Genomic DNA, 16,019 nt, shown 5'->3' with positions numbered 1-16,019 from the left:
CTCTGTACTACCATTGCTTCATTTAATCAAGCCGATGTTGAGGTTTTCATTTTAACTTTTATCTTTTCCAATTTATAGGCATATTATGTTTAAAAGTGGAATTTTTTTCTTAGGCCAATAACACTAAATGCAGTTCCCAACCTTGATCCTTTCCAAATTCACTCTAAGCTGTTTCTTCAGGCCTTTAAAATCCATGTTTCTCAAAACCACACACAGGCTTTCCTTGCTTTTTATTGGCTTTTCTACATGAGGTGATCCTTGCTGGTGTCCTCCGGAGGCCAGGGGGTGGTCGCTGGCCTCAGTCCCCGATCCAGTATCACCCCAGCGTAAAAGGTGTTACTACAGCTTTGTTACCACTGGTCTTAGGAGGGAACAAGGTGTTCAAGGACGATGTTTGCTTTCTTGCACAACTTTTTGTTTTACCTGGAGTTAATAATTGCCTTTTTTGGGGTTTGTCTTCTATATGTGTCTCAATTCATCTTCATGTGCTCCTGCAGAAGGATGAACTTCCTCTCAATGTCTGGGAATTGCTGTGTTAGTGTCTGCTCAGCCTCGCCTTCCCCAGAGCCCCGCCAGGCCCCTCTGCTGCAGGATCCTGTTCCGGCGCCTCTGGCGCACCTGCGAGCACAGCCCCTCCTTGCCCCGTGCCCTGGCGCCCCTGTGGTCTCTGGGTCCCACGCTTTCCCCTGCCCTGGTTTGCCCTGTTTGAGGAAGAACCTGCTCCAGGTTTCCTGGGAGAGAAGGCATGGGAAGTTGGGGAGTCTTTGCCTGTTGGTTCTCGTTGCACTTGCACACCTGCTTGGTGGTGTGACCAGGCACAGAAGTTGGGCTGGGTTCAAAGTCATTTCTTCCCAGGATGTAGACGGTGTCATTTTCTTCTAGTCCCAAGAACCCCATGCCTTTCCCTTCTGAATTCTGCCCGTGTCGACTCTCCCTCTCTTGATCTTCTCTTCGCCCCAGTGCTTAGGAAATTCTCAGCAATGTGTCTGGATATAAATCTCTTCCATCGATTGTCCAGAGATCCTGACCCTCCAGGTCTAGAATTTATTTTATTGTGTGTGTGTGTGTGTGTGTGTGTGTGTGTGTATTTCTCCCCCCTCCTTAGTTTCTGGAAAGTTTCTCATTTAGATGTTGGACCTGTCTTTTGAGGAGCACAGCATGTGGTGGTTCAGGGCCAGGTCCTGGAGCTGCTCTCCTGCTTCCTGCCTCATGATGTTGGTCTGCACCTCCATCTCCTCATCTGTGAAATGGGGATAACACTGGCGCCCGCTCCAGGGGCTGCTCAAGGCTCACGCAGGGTGAGGTGTGCGATGAGAGCAGCGCCCGGCCACCAGCGCTCTGAACGCCACACTGCGCGTCAGTCTCCCCGGGGAAGCTGCCGCCGCGGGCGCTTGTGGCCCCCCAACCCTTGGTGGAGGAACGTGAACCCCGACCACCCAGCCCATCATCCGTCCCCCGTTTGGAGGCTGGAGGTGCCTGACCAGGTCTAAGCTCTGGGCAGCGCTGACTGGCTTGGCAAGGATCGCATTTTCTGTTCGCTCGTTATCTGGTTTTGTTTTCAAATATTCTGCAAGGCTTCAGCTTTCTCCTTCAATGCTCCTATGAATTGTCCTTTTTCCTCTCCTATTTTGACTTGGAAAGCTCTCGTCCTATTTGCTGAATGAACTTTCTTTATAGCCTCTTGTTCTTGTTTTTGGATGCAACACCGTCTCCACTATCTCTAAGGATATAATTTTACCTTGTCTTCTTGCTTTTTTATCTTTGTTCCTTCTGAGTCCCTTTTCCTTTGTCTTCTTCCTCTTCCTCAGGTGTTGGTGGTCCTAGGATGCTCAGTTGCATTTCAGAGTGAGATGATCCCTGGCCTAGCGGCCCCGTGGGTTGGAGCATCGTCTCATACACCAAAAGGCTGTGGGTTTGATTCTTCATCAGGGCACACACCTAGGTTGCGGGTTCGAGCTCCAGTCAGGGCGCACACAGCGGGCAACTGATTGATGTTTCTCTCTCTCTTCTTCCTTTGTCTAAAATCAATAAACGTATCCTCAGGTGAAGACTGAGAGAGAGGAAAACCTGGGGAAACCAGTTAGAAAAAAAAAAAAAAGAGTGAGACGATCTTGGCCGTGGGACTTGTGTAGTGAGCGGACACCAGGGACCTCGCCAGGCCAATCCCCTGAGCATCCCTCGCGCCACAGCCATGCGTCTTCTGAGCTGGGTGTTGATGCAGAGGAACACTCCTCTCTGAGGATCCTAGCGCCACACGCTGGGGCGGACTCAGAGCCGGGGGCGGGGGCGGGGGACGGTGAAAGGGCAGGGGTCTCACTCCCCGACCTTCGCAGCGGGGCGCGTCCCAGCGGTCAGCCCTCTGAACTCCTCCGCTAGCGCCCACCGCCTGGCCACTGCCCCGACGCAGAGCTCTGGGGTCTCCTTTACCAGCTGCGCTTGCAGGCATGATCCCTTGACACAACAGCAGCCCCTAAAGCCACTCCCACTGCCCACCTTCCTTCAGCTCCACAATCTTTCACCTCCTTGTTTCGTGGGTTTTTGCCTTTATCGAGTCATTTTCCCATCGTTTGGGAGGGAAGGAAGGTGAGGAAAATATTCTGCCATGTTTAACTTATCTGTGCTTTTACTGCATTTTAAACTTTGGGGAATACACTTTGTTGGGTCCGGCGGGCTCCTCAGGGCTCAAGCTTACAGATCTGGTTTCTTCAGCGTTAGGGTCTCGGCACTGGGTGCCGCAGGTGTGAAGAGTCCAGGGCGGCTCCACGCCTGAGAGGGACACCTTGAGCCTTCAAGAGTTACTTGAGCGAGTAAGGGACTCCGAGTGCATGCCCCTCCAGCGGGTTGCAATTCTCCCGACTGTATGTCATTGAGCCTACGACTTCATCGCTGTAAGGTGCACCACTGTTTTATGAGTGACTAGGAAAGAGAAAACGTTGCCCATTAAATGAGGACACGCTACTCATGGGTAGGGGGATTGATTGGACAGAGAACGAAGAGTCCGTCGGCGGCGCGCGCCCGCGACGCACGCGTTCCGCCCAGGCCCCGCCCCTTCCACATTGGACCCGCCCCTTCCGCCCTGGAGGCGAGTTCCTTTCTCCTTCCACGTCGCTGGTGCACGGGCTTTTTATCGCGATAGTTCCGTCTTTTTCCCCCGAATATCTCCGCCAGCACCTACATCGCGCGAGACCGCAGAGGGAGCAAGAGCGTGTGGCGCGCTCAGCAGCCGCGACGGATGCAAGATGGCGACGGCAACCATAGCTCTCGTAAGTGAGCTCCCTGTGCCCACAGGGCTTCCCTCAGCCAGAGGGAACAGGTCCTTTGCCCGACCAGGGCACCGAGGGCCCCCCGGGGACGCGGCGGTCGCTTGAGGGCCCCCCGCGGCTCTAAGTCGCGTGAGGCGGAGGCGGAGCGGGCGCGAAGCGGGGGCCGGTCCGCAGCCGCAGCTTCCGGCTCACGGGCTGCTGCTTCCGGCCGCAGGCTGCTGCTTCCGGCGGCGGACGCGGGAGGACCGCGCGGGGCGAGGGCCCGGGACACGTCTTGGGTTCCGTGCAGCGCGCCGAACCCATCCCCTTCGACGGGCTCTCGCCAGGCCAGGGCGGGCCGCCGCCTCGGGGCGGAGCCAGGCGGCAGTTTTCCCCCTCTGCCAAAGGGGTGGGCCTGCGGCCCTGACTGGAAGGCGGGGCTCCTGGGAACGGTGGGGTTTCTCCTGCCGCTTGTGTGGAGGGGAGTGCCGGCCGTGCGGGGCGCAATCAGGCCCCGCGGGGAGGGTGGCCCTGGCTCCTCGCATCCGCAGCCGAGAATCTGCTGTCCGCTGATGGTCTGCGGGGAAGTAGCCCTCAGCTAATGGTCTCCGTCCTGTCATTCCGACGCAGGGAGGGGAAGACGTGCTTTCTCGTAATTGCTTGTCCCAAGTGCTGTGCGAGGACTCGGAGGCACAAGAGGGCCCTGTTCGGGTTCTGATGGGCACCAGAGGCCAGTTCCCAGCCAGCGTGCCTTATACGGGGTGCTCGAGGGAGCCGCGTGCACGGTAGTGTGGAGCAAGTAGCACAGATGGGAACCCTCCTCACACAGCACCCCCGTGGTGGAGGCTCCCTTGACCTTTCCTCTTCTCCACTTGGCTTACGTCCCCCACTCCCCTCCCGGACCCCTCGCAGTGGCACTTCATCGCTTCATCTACCTGCCACCCTCCGCGCAGCCCACGCCCAGAGGGCTGTTGGAGAAGGCATCGTTTGCAGGTGGCTGGAAGCTGGGCTGATGGGGGGACGCTTGAGGGTCAGGGAGGGTCACTAGGCTGCCCGGCCGGGCGCCGAGCGGGGGGCTGACCCCTGCTGAGGGAGCAGGACCTGCTTGTCTTGCTGGCACGGATGCTGACTCCCAGCGAGAAAGAGGGCCTCCGCTGTCTTCGCTGCCCTCTTAACGTGTCCTGCGTCCTGTTGGAGCCCCAGGAGCAGCTGACCTTCATGAAAGGGAAGCTAGGAAAGGTGTGAGGTTGAGGACTGGTGATGGCCCTCGGCAGCCTCAGCCAGAGGGAACAGGTCCTTTGCCCGACCAGGGCACCGAGGGCCCCCCGGGGACGCGGTGGTCGCTTGAGGGCCTTGACTCTTGACTCAGTGGTCAGAGTCAGATGACAGAGGAGAGGGATATGGACCGAGGCTCCTGGGAGGGTGTAGGAGGAGGCCAGTGAGCGCGGGCACCTGTCTCCTGACCCTCCGCAGAGCAGCATGGCCACTAAGCCCTAGCCTTGGTGGGCGCTAGAGGCTGGCTCGGCAGCCTCCTGCACTCATGGGGACGGAGGTGTGACGTGGGGCGCAGTGCCACGCGGGTGGTATCACAGCAGAGGGGCGTGAGCACGAAGTCCGCCCTGCTGCGGGCTGGCGTTTTTGGTGGGGGTGTTTGTTGCCCATCCACATCTTCTCAAGAGGTTAGCTGTGTTGATAGGTACACATAACCTGTAAAGATGTGTGCTGACCGCCTCAGACTCCGGGACTGCGGTCCAGCCTGTGGTCTAACGTGTTCCCCTTCTAACCTTTTGAATGGACAGATGTTTAAATGGGTTGCCTGTTCCTTGCTGTCCTGTTCTCCGCCCTGTGGCCTGTGCAGGCTGAGCCACTGTGGTTCCCGGCCTGCGCTGTGGAGCGGCCCCACGCTTGGCTGACAGTGGTTTGCTGAGGGCGAGTCTGGGAAGGCGTGAAAGTGGCCCTTCTTACCTGGGCGTGCCTTCTGCCCAGGGGCCCTGCCCGACTGGGGTCCCGGCTTCTGGGCGCTTCGTGCCTCTTGGACACACTGCCCTGTTTTCCCTTCCTCCAGCAGCCCAGCGCTCCCGCTGGGAGCGTCCTCCTCGGGCTCCGTCTGCGGGAACGCTCGGCCCTCTCCACGGGCACGGGGGCTTTCTTCTGCAGGTGCCGGCCTGTGTGTCACCTCCCAGAGCGCCCGCCCCAGCTTTGGGCCCTGGGAGCCTTTCTATCGCCCTCCGCCCTGCGCTTACTTTTCTTCTCCAGCTCGTTTGCGGGGCAGTTGTGCTTGGGGGTGCTGGCTGGCATGCCTGTCGCCCCCCGTCTGTTTTTGCTGCATCCGCAATGCCCAGCGTGGCACTGGTGAGGGACTGGACGGGTGGGAGGCAGCAGTGCTGGCTGAGCTTTGACACGGGACGCTGGGGACAGGGACTTCCTCACATACTTCACGCTGGGGTCAACTAACTCTCTGAACATTGCTCACACTAGCCCTGGGAGACAGGCCTGAGTTCAGAGCCTGAGCCCGGGAGGCATCACATAACCATTTCCCTTTGCTGGTTTTCTAGAGGAAATAACCCTCTTTCCCCTGGGCTGTTGACACGTGGCAGGGCTGGAGTTTGGGCCCTGGAATCCTGGGGCTGCGCCGCCTTCCCAAGGGGCTTATCACCCCTCGAGGCTGCCTGGTGCCGGGGGGCAAAGCCCTCTGTGCTCCTTGCCTCAGGATGACAGCCTGTGACTAGCTGTGGTGACAAATGACAGTTTTCTCCACGCTCTCAGTGTGTTGACACCAAGACCCTGGGCTCAGTCGCTGCCCTGGGAGAGTCCCTGGTGGCCTGACTTCCGCCGGAAAGTCTTTTCTTCTGTTCATTCTTTTTGTGCTCCCTTGTTGACACTCAGTCTGTTTGTAACATACGAAGTTGTAACGTATCTATACAACGATGAAGTAGTTGTACATTGTTGAAGTATAATCACCCGGGCCGTTAACTTGTGACTACCAAAAACACGTTTCTTTATATACAGACACTTTGTGGTTTTTTAAAAATTTTTTCCTTTATTTTTTTCCTCACAGTTTACATTCAACACGATTTTGTTTAATGTCAGCTGTGCAGCAGAGCGGCTCCAGGAAGGCTCTTCTGAGGCTTCTGCTCTCGGTCCCGTCCTTGTCCCCGTGTGGGCTGCCGCAGTGACTCGGGAGCTGCTTACGCACGTGCTCTTGAGGCGGCCCTGTCGACGGGGCCCGAGAGGCAGGAGCACTCCCCCAGGCCCGAAGCGAGCCCTTGCTGTGGGCCCGGGGAGGCAGCCTCTGCCGCGGGCTGTGCTCTGGGGGCCGCTGGGTCCGGCCGACCCCGTGTCCTGCCACATGCGCCCGGGGTGGGCCTGTCCGGGGCTCCCCGCCCTGCTGCTCGGGGGCACCGCTCCGAAGCCAAGGTAGTGCCGAGGTCAGAGTGGCTTCAGGCAGGCGCACGGCTGCGATGGCCACAGCGCCAGTGCCCGCTGCCGTGTGGGCAGCACAGCCAGGCTTGTGTCGCTGGCCCTCCTTCGAGGCTAGGGTGCCTGGGACGCGCCCTGGCCGTCACCCCAGCCTCTGACATTGTGCCCAGGGCTCCCAAGGGCGGGCATGGCCGTCTCTTGGTGCCCGCATATCTGCGGGTCTCATCCTTGAGCTGGAAACTGGGTGAGTGCATTCGGCTCTTGATTCCTGCCGTGCGGCCTCAGAGAAGGGGGCCTGGGTGCCAGGGCCCTTCCACAAAGGCCCCCACCCCTACAGTGCTGCCCGCTCCCTGGCCTTGGCCTGCCTTTGCTCCACCCACCCCGCCTTGCTAATAACACACGTGGGGAGCTGCTCTTCCACCCCTCCGCAAGGCAGTGCTCCGTGACCCCTGTGGGTGTGGGTTGGGGTAAGACCAAGCTCTCTGCCTCCCTCTTTGGAGTTAGACAGCCCTGGACAGTTCGACGTTGGGGGAGCTCTTGCGCGTGCAGACCACCTTGGTGGCCCTGCCGTTGGGAGGGTGGCCCTCCTCGGGGGTGTCCCCCCGAGGGACCTGGGGCCTGGGCCCTGGGCGTGGCCAGGGCCCGGTGCTGAGCTGGGGGCCAGCCCCGGCTCGGATGCAGGGTGCCAGGCAGGTGCCCCTTGTCGTGCTGGCAGGAGAAGACTGACCTTAGGGCCTTAGCTGTGTGGCCAGAGGGCCGCTCTAGACCTGGGAAAGGCTGCCTTTCTGTGGCTCTCTACCCTCTGCCCTGTGCCCTGTAGGGACTGGCTGCCATCTGGGGGCGGCCTCGTCTGCTGTGGTTTCCGCCAGGCCCTGGGCAGCTGCAGGGCAAAGGGCAGGGTGGGGGTCGTAGGGTCAGAGATGTCCAGGCGCGCCCTGGCCAGCTAGCTCGGTAGGTTAGAGTGTCGTGCTCATATGCCAAGGTTGCTGGTTCAGTTCCTTGTCAGGGCACGTACAAGAATCACCCAATGAATGAGTGGAAGAGCAAATCAACGTTTCTTTCTCTCCTCTCTCTGAAATCAATAAGTAAATTAAATTTCATTTTAAAAAGAGAAAGGAACATGCAGGGGCCAAGCCAGATCTGGTCCCTCTGGTGCCCCTCCTCAGCCTCCCTTGTTCGTCAGTGGGGAGCTTAGCCCTCAGGCAGGGAAGGCGAGAGGGCCTGGGTGGGTGGGTCTTGTGACTGTCCGTTACAGCATCTCCTTCCTGCCTGCAGCAGGTCAATGGCCAGCAAGGAGGGGGGTCCGAGCCGGCGGCGGCAGTGGTGGCAGCGGGAGACAAATGGAAACCGCCACAGGTACTGACCTTAAGCATCCTCACCCTCAGGCCCGCCTGTCCACCTGCCTGCCCGCCCGCCTGCTGCGTGTCCCTGGGCCCAGAGAGGACCAGCTGGGGGCAGGGCGGAAGGAGCACTAGGGGCTCAGCTCTGCCTTCTGGGCAGAGGCGCTGGTCCCGCCCCCCTGCCCCCCAGTCTCAGGCCTGGCTCCAGCTTCCTTGTCCCTGCCTCTCCCTCAGCGCCCACCTGCTGCTGTGGTGGGCCGCAGCCTTGAGAGTCTCCAGATGCCAGGCAGAGGGCAAGGATGGTCGGGCGAGGGCCGACCCTGACCTGAGCGAGCCCTGAGCCATAGCTGTTGTGCAGAAGGGCCGGCCCGCCGTTCCAAACATGCAGAGTGTTGTTGAGAGCCAGAAGTACCGTCTTCATTGCAGATCTCTAATTTGAATAAAACAACAAAGGAGAACAATGCGCAAGGCCAGGCGCTGGTCTAGGCGGATTCTGGGCTTCAGGGTGGGTGTGGGCAGACCCTGTCCTGCTCCGGCGCCCGGCCCTCAGGGCAGCATCCTGTGGGAGGAGGAGTGGGCCTGTTGTTGCTGGGTGATGGGGTTCTTTGTGCTTCGCCAGGGCAGTGCTTGCCTCTGGGGGTTCCCGAGGGGCCTCAGGGGGCTGGGGCCGGCAAGCTTAGGGGAGGGCTGAAGTATGCAGCCCGGGTCCTGGAAGTTACGGGGCTGCGGCGGATGCGGGGCGAGGGGGCCGGTCGTCTCTCTGCCCAGCCCTCCCTGGCCCTGCCTGGCTGCGCAGCCAGCCGCTGGTCGTGGGAGAAGAGCCTTTTGTTTACCAAGACAAAGAGGAGATTGAAAAGTTTCTAAGGGGCTGAAAGGGGGTCGGCATTGATGCCCATGGTGGCAACCTGCCCTAGTGTGCAGCCCCCGGCTTCTGGGGCCTCTTCCCCCACTAAGGAGAACCGGGCGTGGGGCCAGCGGGGAGGGCGGTGAGGACAAGCCTCCGGGGGCCAGAGTGGGTGGGGGAGGGGCCTCCTGCCCTTCCACCCTGTGCCGGTCAGTGCTGGTCAGGATGGCGGCTGTGGGGGCCTGGGTCAGCCGGCCCCTTTCTGACTCCTTTGTACCTCTGTCCTCGGTCATCACTCCTGTGCGGAGACCTGCGTCTCTTACCGGCCGTCCCTCCCAAGGCTGCGTGCTGGGGGCGCGGAACACCACTCTGGAGGAGCCCGCGATGGCCTCTCCTTGCAGTCCCTGGGCAGCCCCAGGCCCCCTGAGCCGGGGACAGTCAGGTGTGCCCCGGCGCCCGGCCCCCGGCCCCCAGCCCCTTGGTCTGGCGGCTGCAGTGCTGCTTGCAGGGCTGTGCTCTCCCTCTGCCCGCAGCTGGGGGCGGGGTCGTGACAGGAATGCAGATGCGGGCCTGGTCGTGGCCGCTCCGACCTGCAGCGGCTGCCCCTGCCCTGACCGAGGCCCCTCCTGGCCCTGTGCTCGCCAGGCGAGGGTTCTGCTGGGCAGCCTGTCCCTCTGTGCCCCCGGAGCTGGCCTTCCCCTGGCCCACCCTTCCAGGAGGCTGACCGCGGCCAGGGAGGAGTTCGGCAGAGGAGCCCGCGCCCTCTGTGGACTGTGCGTCCTGGGGGAGCACCTCGGGCGCTATGGGCCGTGTGCGCAGGGTGGGGGCCTTCCCGTACTTGCGCTTTCAGTGGCCCCTGGTCCTCCTCCCCGGCAGGAAAGCCGAGTCTGGCTGTCCAGGGCCACAACAAGGTGGCAGTCGGAGGCGAGGAGCCCTGACCCCCTCCCCTTGTCTTGGGGGATAGCCAGGGCTTCGCTCTTACACGGCCTGGGACAGAGGTTCTGGGCTCAGGCTGGCCACAAGGGCTGGGCCCCTCCCGCTACTTGCCACCTGTCTCGGTGGTTCCTGAGAAGGCCGCTGTGGCCTGGGCCCTGCAGCTGCCCCAGCTCGGCCCAGGGCCCCCGAGGTACCTGCCTGCCTCAGCATGTGTTCTGATTGCGGGTCCCAGGGGAGACCCGTCTCTAGGCCATATAGACAAGTGTGTGCTAGGGGCTGTCTGTCCCTGGAAATGGGCGGGAGGCCGCGTGCAGTTGAGGGAGACAGGCAGGCAGGCTCCCTGGGTCCACACGTGGGAGGTCCTGAGCTTGCTGTTAACGAATTCCCGCTCCCCACCACTAGGGGACAGACTCCATCAAGATGGAGAACGGGCAGAACACAGCCGCAAAGCTGGGACTGCCTCCCCTGACGCCCGAGCAGCAGGAGGCCCTCCAGAAGGTGAGAGTGTACCTCCCGGGGCGCGGCGGGCACGGGGCACCCGCTGGGGTGGCAGAAGGCCCATTTCCCCGCAGGCCGGGCCCCCCAGTGCTCCTCACCACCTTCTCTCGCAGGCCAAGAAGTACGCCATGGAGCAGAGCATCAAGAGCGTGCTGGTGAAGCAGACCATCGCGCACCAGCAGCAGCAGCTCACCAACCTGCAGGTGAGCCGCCACCCGCCCTTGCCACCCCTGCCCGCCACCTCTTCCTTCTCTTCCTCCTCCTGCGCCTGCCGCCGTCCCCACCAGGTGGTGTGGTTCTCGGTTTCTCAAGGACTCCTTCTTGGGACGCCTGGGTTCCTCCCCGAGCCACGAGTGGCTCAGCCTTACCTGCCTGTTAAGCACCCATGGCCCCTCCCCGCCCCTCGCTGTACCTCTGCCCGCTCCCCCAGCCAGCTCCTCTTCTCGGACTTCAGACTCTGGCCTCAGGTCGCCCCCATGCCCCCCAGGGGCACAGCTGATGGTGCAGCCTGGGAGAGCGTTTCTCCCTGCCCCTGTGGCCTCGGCTAAGAGCAGTCAGGCCACACCCCTGCGGCGAGCGCAGACCGCCTGGCCGGGGCCGAGGGCTGAGAGGACAGGCCGGGGCCGCCGTAGGGCCCTGCCGTAGTCCCGCGGCCGGAAGCTGCGATGGGGCCGGCGTTGGCCCATGGGCGCCTGGGCCTCGAGCCCCTCCCCTGCCCAGCCCCAGATACACACGCCGCCAGGCGATTCCCTGGCTGCTCCCCACGCTCGTGCGGCCCTCCTCTTGCTCCCCTTGCCCTTCCTTCTGCCCCGGCTGACCAGGCTACGGGGCAAGGCACCTGGGGCTCTGAGGCCCCCCGGGCAGGTGCCAGCAGCCACCACGGGCCGGCCCTGTGGGAAGGCAGGCGGGCCTCTTGGCAGGGCGGGGACTCCGGGCCTGGCCGCTGTCTGCGTGAGGTGTGACGAGAGCGGGGGACTGCTCGGCTCCAACAGACTGAACTCTGTCTTTACTGTCTTTCAGATGGCAGCAGTGACAATGGGCTTTGGAGATCCTCTCTCACCTTTGCAATCGGTCAATAGAAATGCTCACTTCTTCCGGGGCTCATGTCCTTAGTCAGGGCTAGAGGGGGGCAGTGCAGCCGCGTGCTGGGGACCTTGCTCCCCGAGCCGGCCCTGCCCGCCAGCTCGGACGCGCGCAGCAGAGCGCCAGGCGTGGCGGGGCCAGTGGTGTGGGCGGGCACCCACCTGGGACCGCCCCCGGGGAGGCCTCCATCTGCTCTGAGGGCCAGGTAACTGCGGAGGGCAGCCGGCCAGGAGGGTAGCTGCCCACGCCAGGCCCACCTGTACCCGTGCCACCCGCACGCACGGGGCGCACCACCCAGGCCTCCAGCTCCGCCAGTCTCCGGGCTGCTGGCTCTTGGGTTGGGGTCAGGCCCTGAGGAGAGAAGGGTCCTAACTCATGGCCCCATCAGACCCTGGAGGGAGGACGGATGGACAGGGTGGGGGGCTGGGGGACCCGAGCAAGTGAGAGAGGGAAGGGCGAGGCCTTGGGCCTGGCTGTGAGCAAGGGGTAGAGGCCATGGCCAAAGTGGGCCAGGGAGGAGGCGGTGGCCGTGGCCTTGGCTGCCACAGGCAGGAGTCTGGGAAGGAGACACCCCTCCATCCCCCAGAGGCAGGCTGAGGAGGCCAGGGACCCCTCTGGGAACATGGCCTTTTCTCGGGGGCCGCCCCTGGGCGTGCCGCTCTCCCAGGGGCGACGAGGTTCTGTCCTGAAAGGCCGGGCAGACCCAGGGTCCTCTCTGGGAGGTGTCTGTCTGTGGGGAGACATCGGGAGAGGGCTCTTGGCCCACCTGCTCTTGGGCAGCCCCCCCTGAAGGGGGGAGTGCTTCTCTTGGGGAACTCTGACCTGAGGGGCAGATGCTTTCCCACCTCAGATACCTAGTGTGAGAGGGGACATGGTTCCATCTTTGGGGTCCTTGGTCTCAACAGGGAGCCTGAGGCCTATTTGTCGAGCGCCCAGTCTGAGGAGGGAGTCCCGTTTTGGGGGAATCCCTGGTTCGGGGGGCTGTGGACCATTTTATAAGGCCCTTCTTCGAGGGAGGGGAGGCCCAGCCTGTCCTAAGCTCGCTGGGGTCTAGAGAAGGGAGCCGGCCTCTGGTTATGGGGGCCTGTGTGGGGGTGCGGGGAGCCCTGCTGGTGGGGAAGCCAGAGCCAGTGCCCCGCCATCTCTGCCTGCCCCGGGCCTGGGGTCTCCTCCCCGGGGCCCGGCCCCTCCTGCCGGCCCGCCCCGTGGGGCTGTGGGCATCCCCCCCGCCTGGCATGGTGTGTGCGAGGCGGCAGGGGTGGGAACCCCTTCCCCGAGGGCATGGGGAGGTCACTAAGCCCAATGGCCAGGCGCCCCCAGTGCAGAGGCAGCGTCAGCCCTGAGGCCTGCCAGGCCTGTCGCCTGACGTCCCTAGGCCGGCCCTTTCGGCTGCAGGCGGGGGCTCCGGGCAGCTCTTTTTTGTGAGGGGATCCCGGCACGGGGGTCTTGAGATCATTGAGTCCCCGCCTGAGCTGGCCCTGCACGAGCAGCTCTTCTTCATTCTCTCTGCAGGGGGCCCCCGTCTGGGCTCCCGACCTCCCCCCAGGGTCTCTTCTGGGCAGTAGCTGCCCTGTCTTCTGTCCCCCTCTTGCCTCCGCACCAGTGGGTCCCTCCAGCTTGGACGACCTCCCTTCCCTCTTCTGTCGGAACAGTCGGTCAGGACCTGGGAGGATCTCCCAGCCCAGCCCAGGCTTCCTGGCCTCCAGACTGGAGGGGTGGGCTGGGGGGGAGGGCACGCTGCCCTGCCTCCTGGCCACCTGTCAGCTTTGCTGCTGGTCTGCCCAGGGCCTGGACGGGCCAGGGTGCGTCCGTGTCCTGTCTTTGGGCCTGGTCTTCCTTCCTGGGGATAGGGTCCTGCTGACCCTCACGCCCTGTCTGCAAGGGCTGAGCCCGCACCGTGCTGCTGCGTGGGAGCCCTCACCGCAGTGGTGCCGAGTGGGTGGGCCTGGAGGGGAGTGGGCTGCCTAGCCTCCTGCCACCCCGTCACAAGCCAGTGGCACTCTCTCCCCTTGTGTCCTGCTCCAGATGGCAGCTCAGCGGCAGCGGGCACTGGCCATCATGTGCCGGGTCTACGTGGGCTCCATCTACTATGAGCTGGGCGAGGATACCATTCGCCAGGCCTTTGCTCCCTTTGGGCCTATCAAGAGCATTGACATGTCCTGGGACTCCGTCACCATGAAGCACAAGGTGAGAGTTGTTCTTTTCTGCCCTGCCCCCACCCAGGGCTACCCAGGCCTAACGGCGCGTCCCTGCTTTGCCTTTGTCCAGGGCTTTGCCTTTGTGGAGTACGAGGTCCCAGAAGCTGCCCAGCTGGCCTTGGAGCAGATGAACTCAGTGATGCTGGGCGGCAGGAACATCAAGGTGAGGGCCAGGGGGGCGGGCCTGGGGGCTGGTGCCCAGCGTGTGTGCTCAGTCCAGTCATCCAGGAGACACGGTCGCCCTCCCGGAGCCGGAAGTGGCCAGGCCTAGGCTGACTGGGGGCTCTCGGTCCCCTGCTTCTCCCCTAGGTGGGCAGGCCCAGCAACATAGGGCAGGCCCAGCCGATTATAGACCAGCTGGCCGAGGAGGCACGTGCCTTCAACCGAATCTACGTGGCTTCCGTGCACCAGGACCTTTCAGACGATGACATCAAGAGCGTGTTTGAGGCCTTCGGCAAGATCAAATCTTGCACGCTGGCCCGGGACCCCACGACCGGCAAGCACAAGGGCTATGGCTTCATTGGTGAGCGGGGGGGCTGAAGCAGGGCCGGGGCCGAGGCCCACCCGCACCATGGCTGGCCCTCACTGCTGCTCCTGCCCTGCAGAGTATGAGAAGGCCCAGTCGTCTCAGGATGCCGTGTCTTCCATGAACCTCTTTGACCTGGGTGGCCAGTATTTGCGGGTGGGCAAGGCTGTCACACCCCCCATGCCCCTGCTCACACCAGCCACACCTGGAGGCCTCCCACCAGCTGCTGCTGTGGCCGCAGCTGCAGCCACAGCCAAGATTACAGCTCAGGTGAGGGCTGGTGGCGGTTGTGCGGGTTCAGTCCTGGGCAGCAGGCCCCCGGTGCTCTGGGGACTGATGGGCTCTCCGCGTGGCAGAGAGTGGACGCAGCCAGACTGGGGACTGAAAGTGGGGGGCCTCTTGGGTTGCAGGAAGCAGTGGCTGGAGCAGCGGTGCTGGGTACCCTTGCCACACCTGGACTCGTGTCCCCTGCCCTGACTCTGGCCCAGCCCCTGGGGGCTTTGCCCCAGGCTGTCATGGCTGCCCAGGCCCCAGGCGTCATCACAGGTGAGCCCGGCGTGGGGCGGGGGCCAAGACTTCCCTCCTTCCCCTGCCCCTCTGTTCTGGGCTGCTGCCTCCAGCTGCCCTCAGCTTCCTGGCCTATAGACTCCAGGCCTAGCCCTCTGCACCTGGGGCAGGCCATCTGAGGTTGCGTGCTCCTCCCTGGGAAGGACGGAGGTGACCGCTGGACCTGCTGGGTTTGCTGCAGGTGTGACCCCGGCCCGGCCTCCCATTCCGGTCACCATCCCCTCAGTGGGAGTGGTCAATCCCATCCTCGCCAGCCCTCCGACGCTGGGCCTCCTGGAGCCCAAGAAGGAGAAAGAGGAGGAGGAGCTATTTCCTGAGTCGGAGCGGCCCGAGATGCTGAGCGAGCAGGAGCACATGAGCATCTCGGGCAGCAGCGCCCGCCACATGGTCATGCAGAAGCTGCTCCGCAAGCAGGAGGTGGGCGCTGAGTGCGGGCGGCAGGGACGGACGGGGTGGGGGCTGTGTGGTCCAGCTGCCCCAGCGCTCAGCTGTCGTTGCCCCCCCCCCCCCCCCCCCCAACAGTCCACAGTGATGGTTCTGCGCAACATGGTGGACCCCAAGGACATTGATGACGACCTCGAGGGGGAGGTGACGGAGGAGTGCGGCAAGTTTGGTGCTGTCAACCGCGTCATCATCTACCAGGAGAAGCAGGGTGAGGAGGAGGATGCAGAGATCATCGTCAAGATCTTCGTGGAGTTCTCCATGGCCTCTGAGACTCACAAGGCCATCCAGGCCCTCAATGGGCGCTGGTTCGCGGGCCGCAAGGTGGTGGCTGAAGTCTATGACCAGGAGCGTTTTGATAACAGTGACCTCTCTGCGTGACCTTGGCCCCATCCCCAGGACTTGTACTTGCTCTCCTTCCCTCTGTGTTTTATAGTGTCTCGGCCCAGCCGCCCCGTGCGCATAAAGGTGCAGATGCTGCTGGCCCTGAAGGCCCCTGTGCCGGTGGTCTTGTTCTTGGCTTTGGGGGCGGGCGACTTCTTGGGCTCCCCGAGAAGCAGGGCAGGAAGGAGGGCGGTTACTGGGCTTGGTTAGGGGTCAGTTTGGTGAAGGTGGAGGCGGGGTGGGCTCTGGGCAGGGGGCCCACTGTCCGCCGCCCGGGCGGCTCTGGGAGACCGCTGGCTCGGAGCCCCGGAAGTCGCGGGGCGCTTCCTCTCCACCCGACGGATGAGAGGGGTGGCGAGCGGGGTCGGCGGCGGGGGATCCGGGCGGGACGCTGGACCTCTGCGGACTACAGCTCCCGCCGTGCCTTGCGCCGACAGCGAGCGGGAGCCGAGCTTCCCGGCAGTCTGTGCGTGGAATCACTACGGGTCCCCGGAGGCGCTAGCGCCGCACAGCCTTTTGGGGGTTGCAGTCCCGGTGGCG

The 16,019-nt window shown here is 63.1% G+C and overlaps 1 protein-coding gene across 6 annotated transcripts; it reads left to right on the top strand.

The window, feature by feature from the left end:
* Window positions 1-3,083: 3,083 nt before the first annotated feature.
* On the top strand, window positions 3,084-15,580 carry PUF60 (poly(U) binding splicing factor 60). Of its 6 annotated transcripts, none has more exons than XM_054590631.1 (12): window positions 3,084-3,263; window positions 7,938-8,018; window positions 10,185-10,280; window positions 10,394-10,483; window positions 11,301-11,351; window positions 13,389-13,550; window positions 13,632-13,724; window positions 13,871-14,084; window positions 14,167-14,357; window positions 14,498-14,633; window positions 14,836-15,071; window positions 15,177-15,580. In XM_054590631.1, exons 1-12 carry the CDS (start codon window positions 3,240-3,242, stop codon window positions 15,474-15,476), a joined length of 1,674 nt encoding a protein of 557 aa, XP_054446606.1. In that variant the 5' UTR covers window positions 3,084-3,239; the 3' UTR covers window positions 15,477-15,580. The 6 variants fall into 6 exon arrangements, with proteins under 6 accessions (XP_054446606.1, XP_054446607.1, XP_054446602.1 ...); XM_054590627.1 differs by having other exon boundaries at window positions 3,110-3,263; window positions 7,941-8,018; XM_054590632.1 differs by lacking the exon at window positions 11,301-11,351.
* Window positions 15,581-16,019: the final 439 nt, after the last annotated feature.

This window comes from Pteronotus mesoamericanus, unplaced genomic scaffold (genome assembly GCF_021234165.1).
Source record: "Pteronotus mesoamericanus isolate MK-2021 breed Mesoamerican mustached bat unplaced genomic scaffold, CSHL_Meso_final scaffold_174, whole genome shotgun sequence".
Taxonomy (NCBI): Eukaryota; Metazoa; Chordata; class Mammalia; order Chiroptera; family Mormoopidae; genus Pteronotus; species Pteronotus mesoamericanus.
This window is presented reverse-complemented; position numbering and strand designations above follow the sequence as displayed.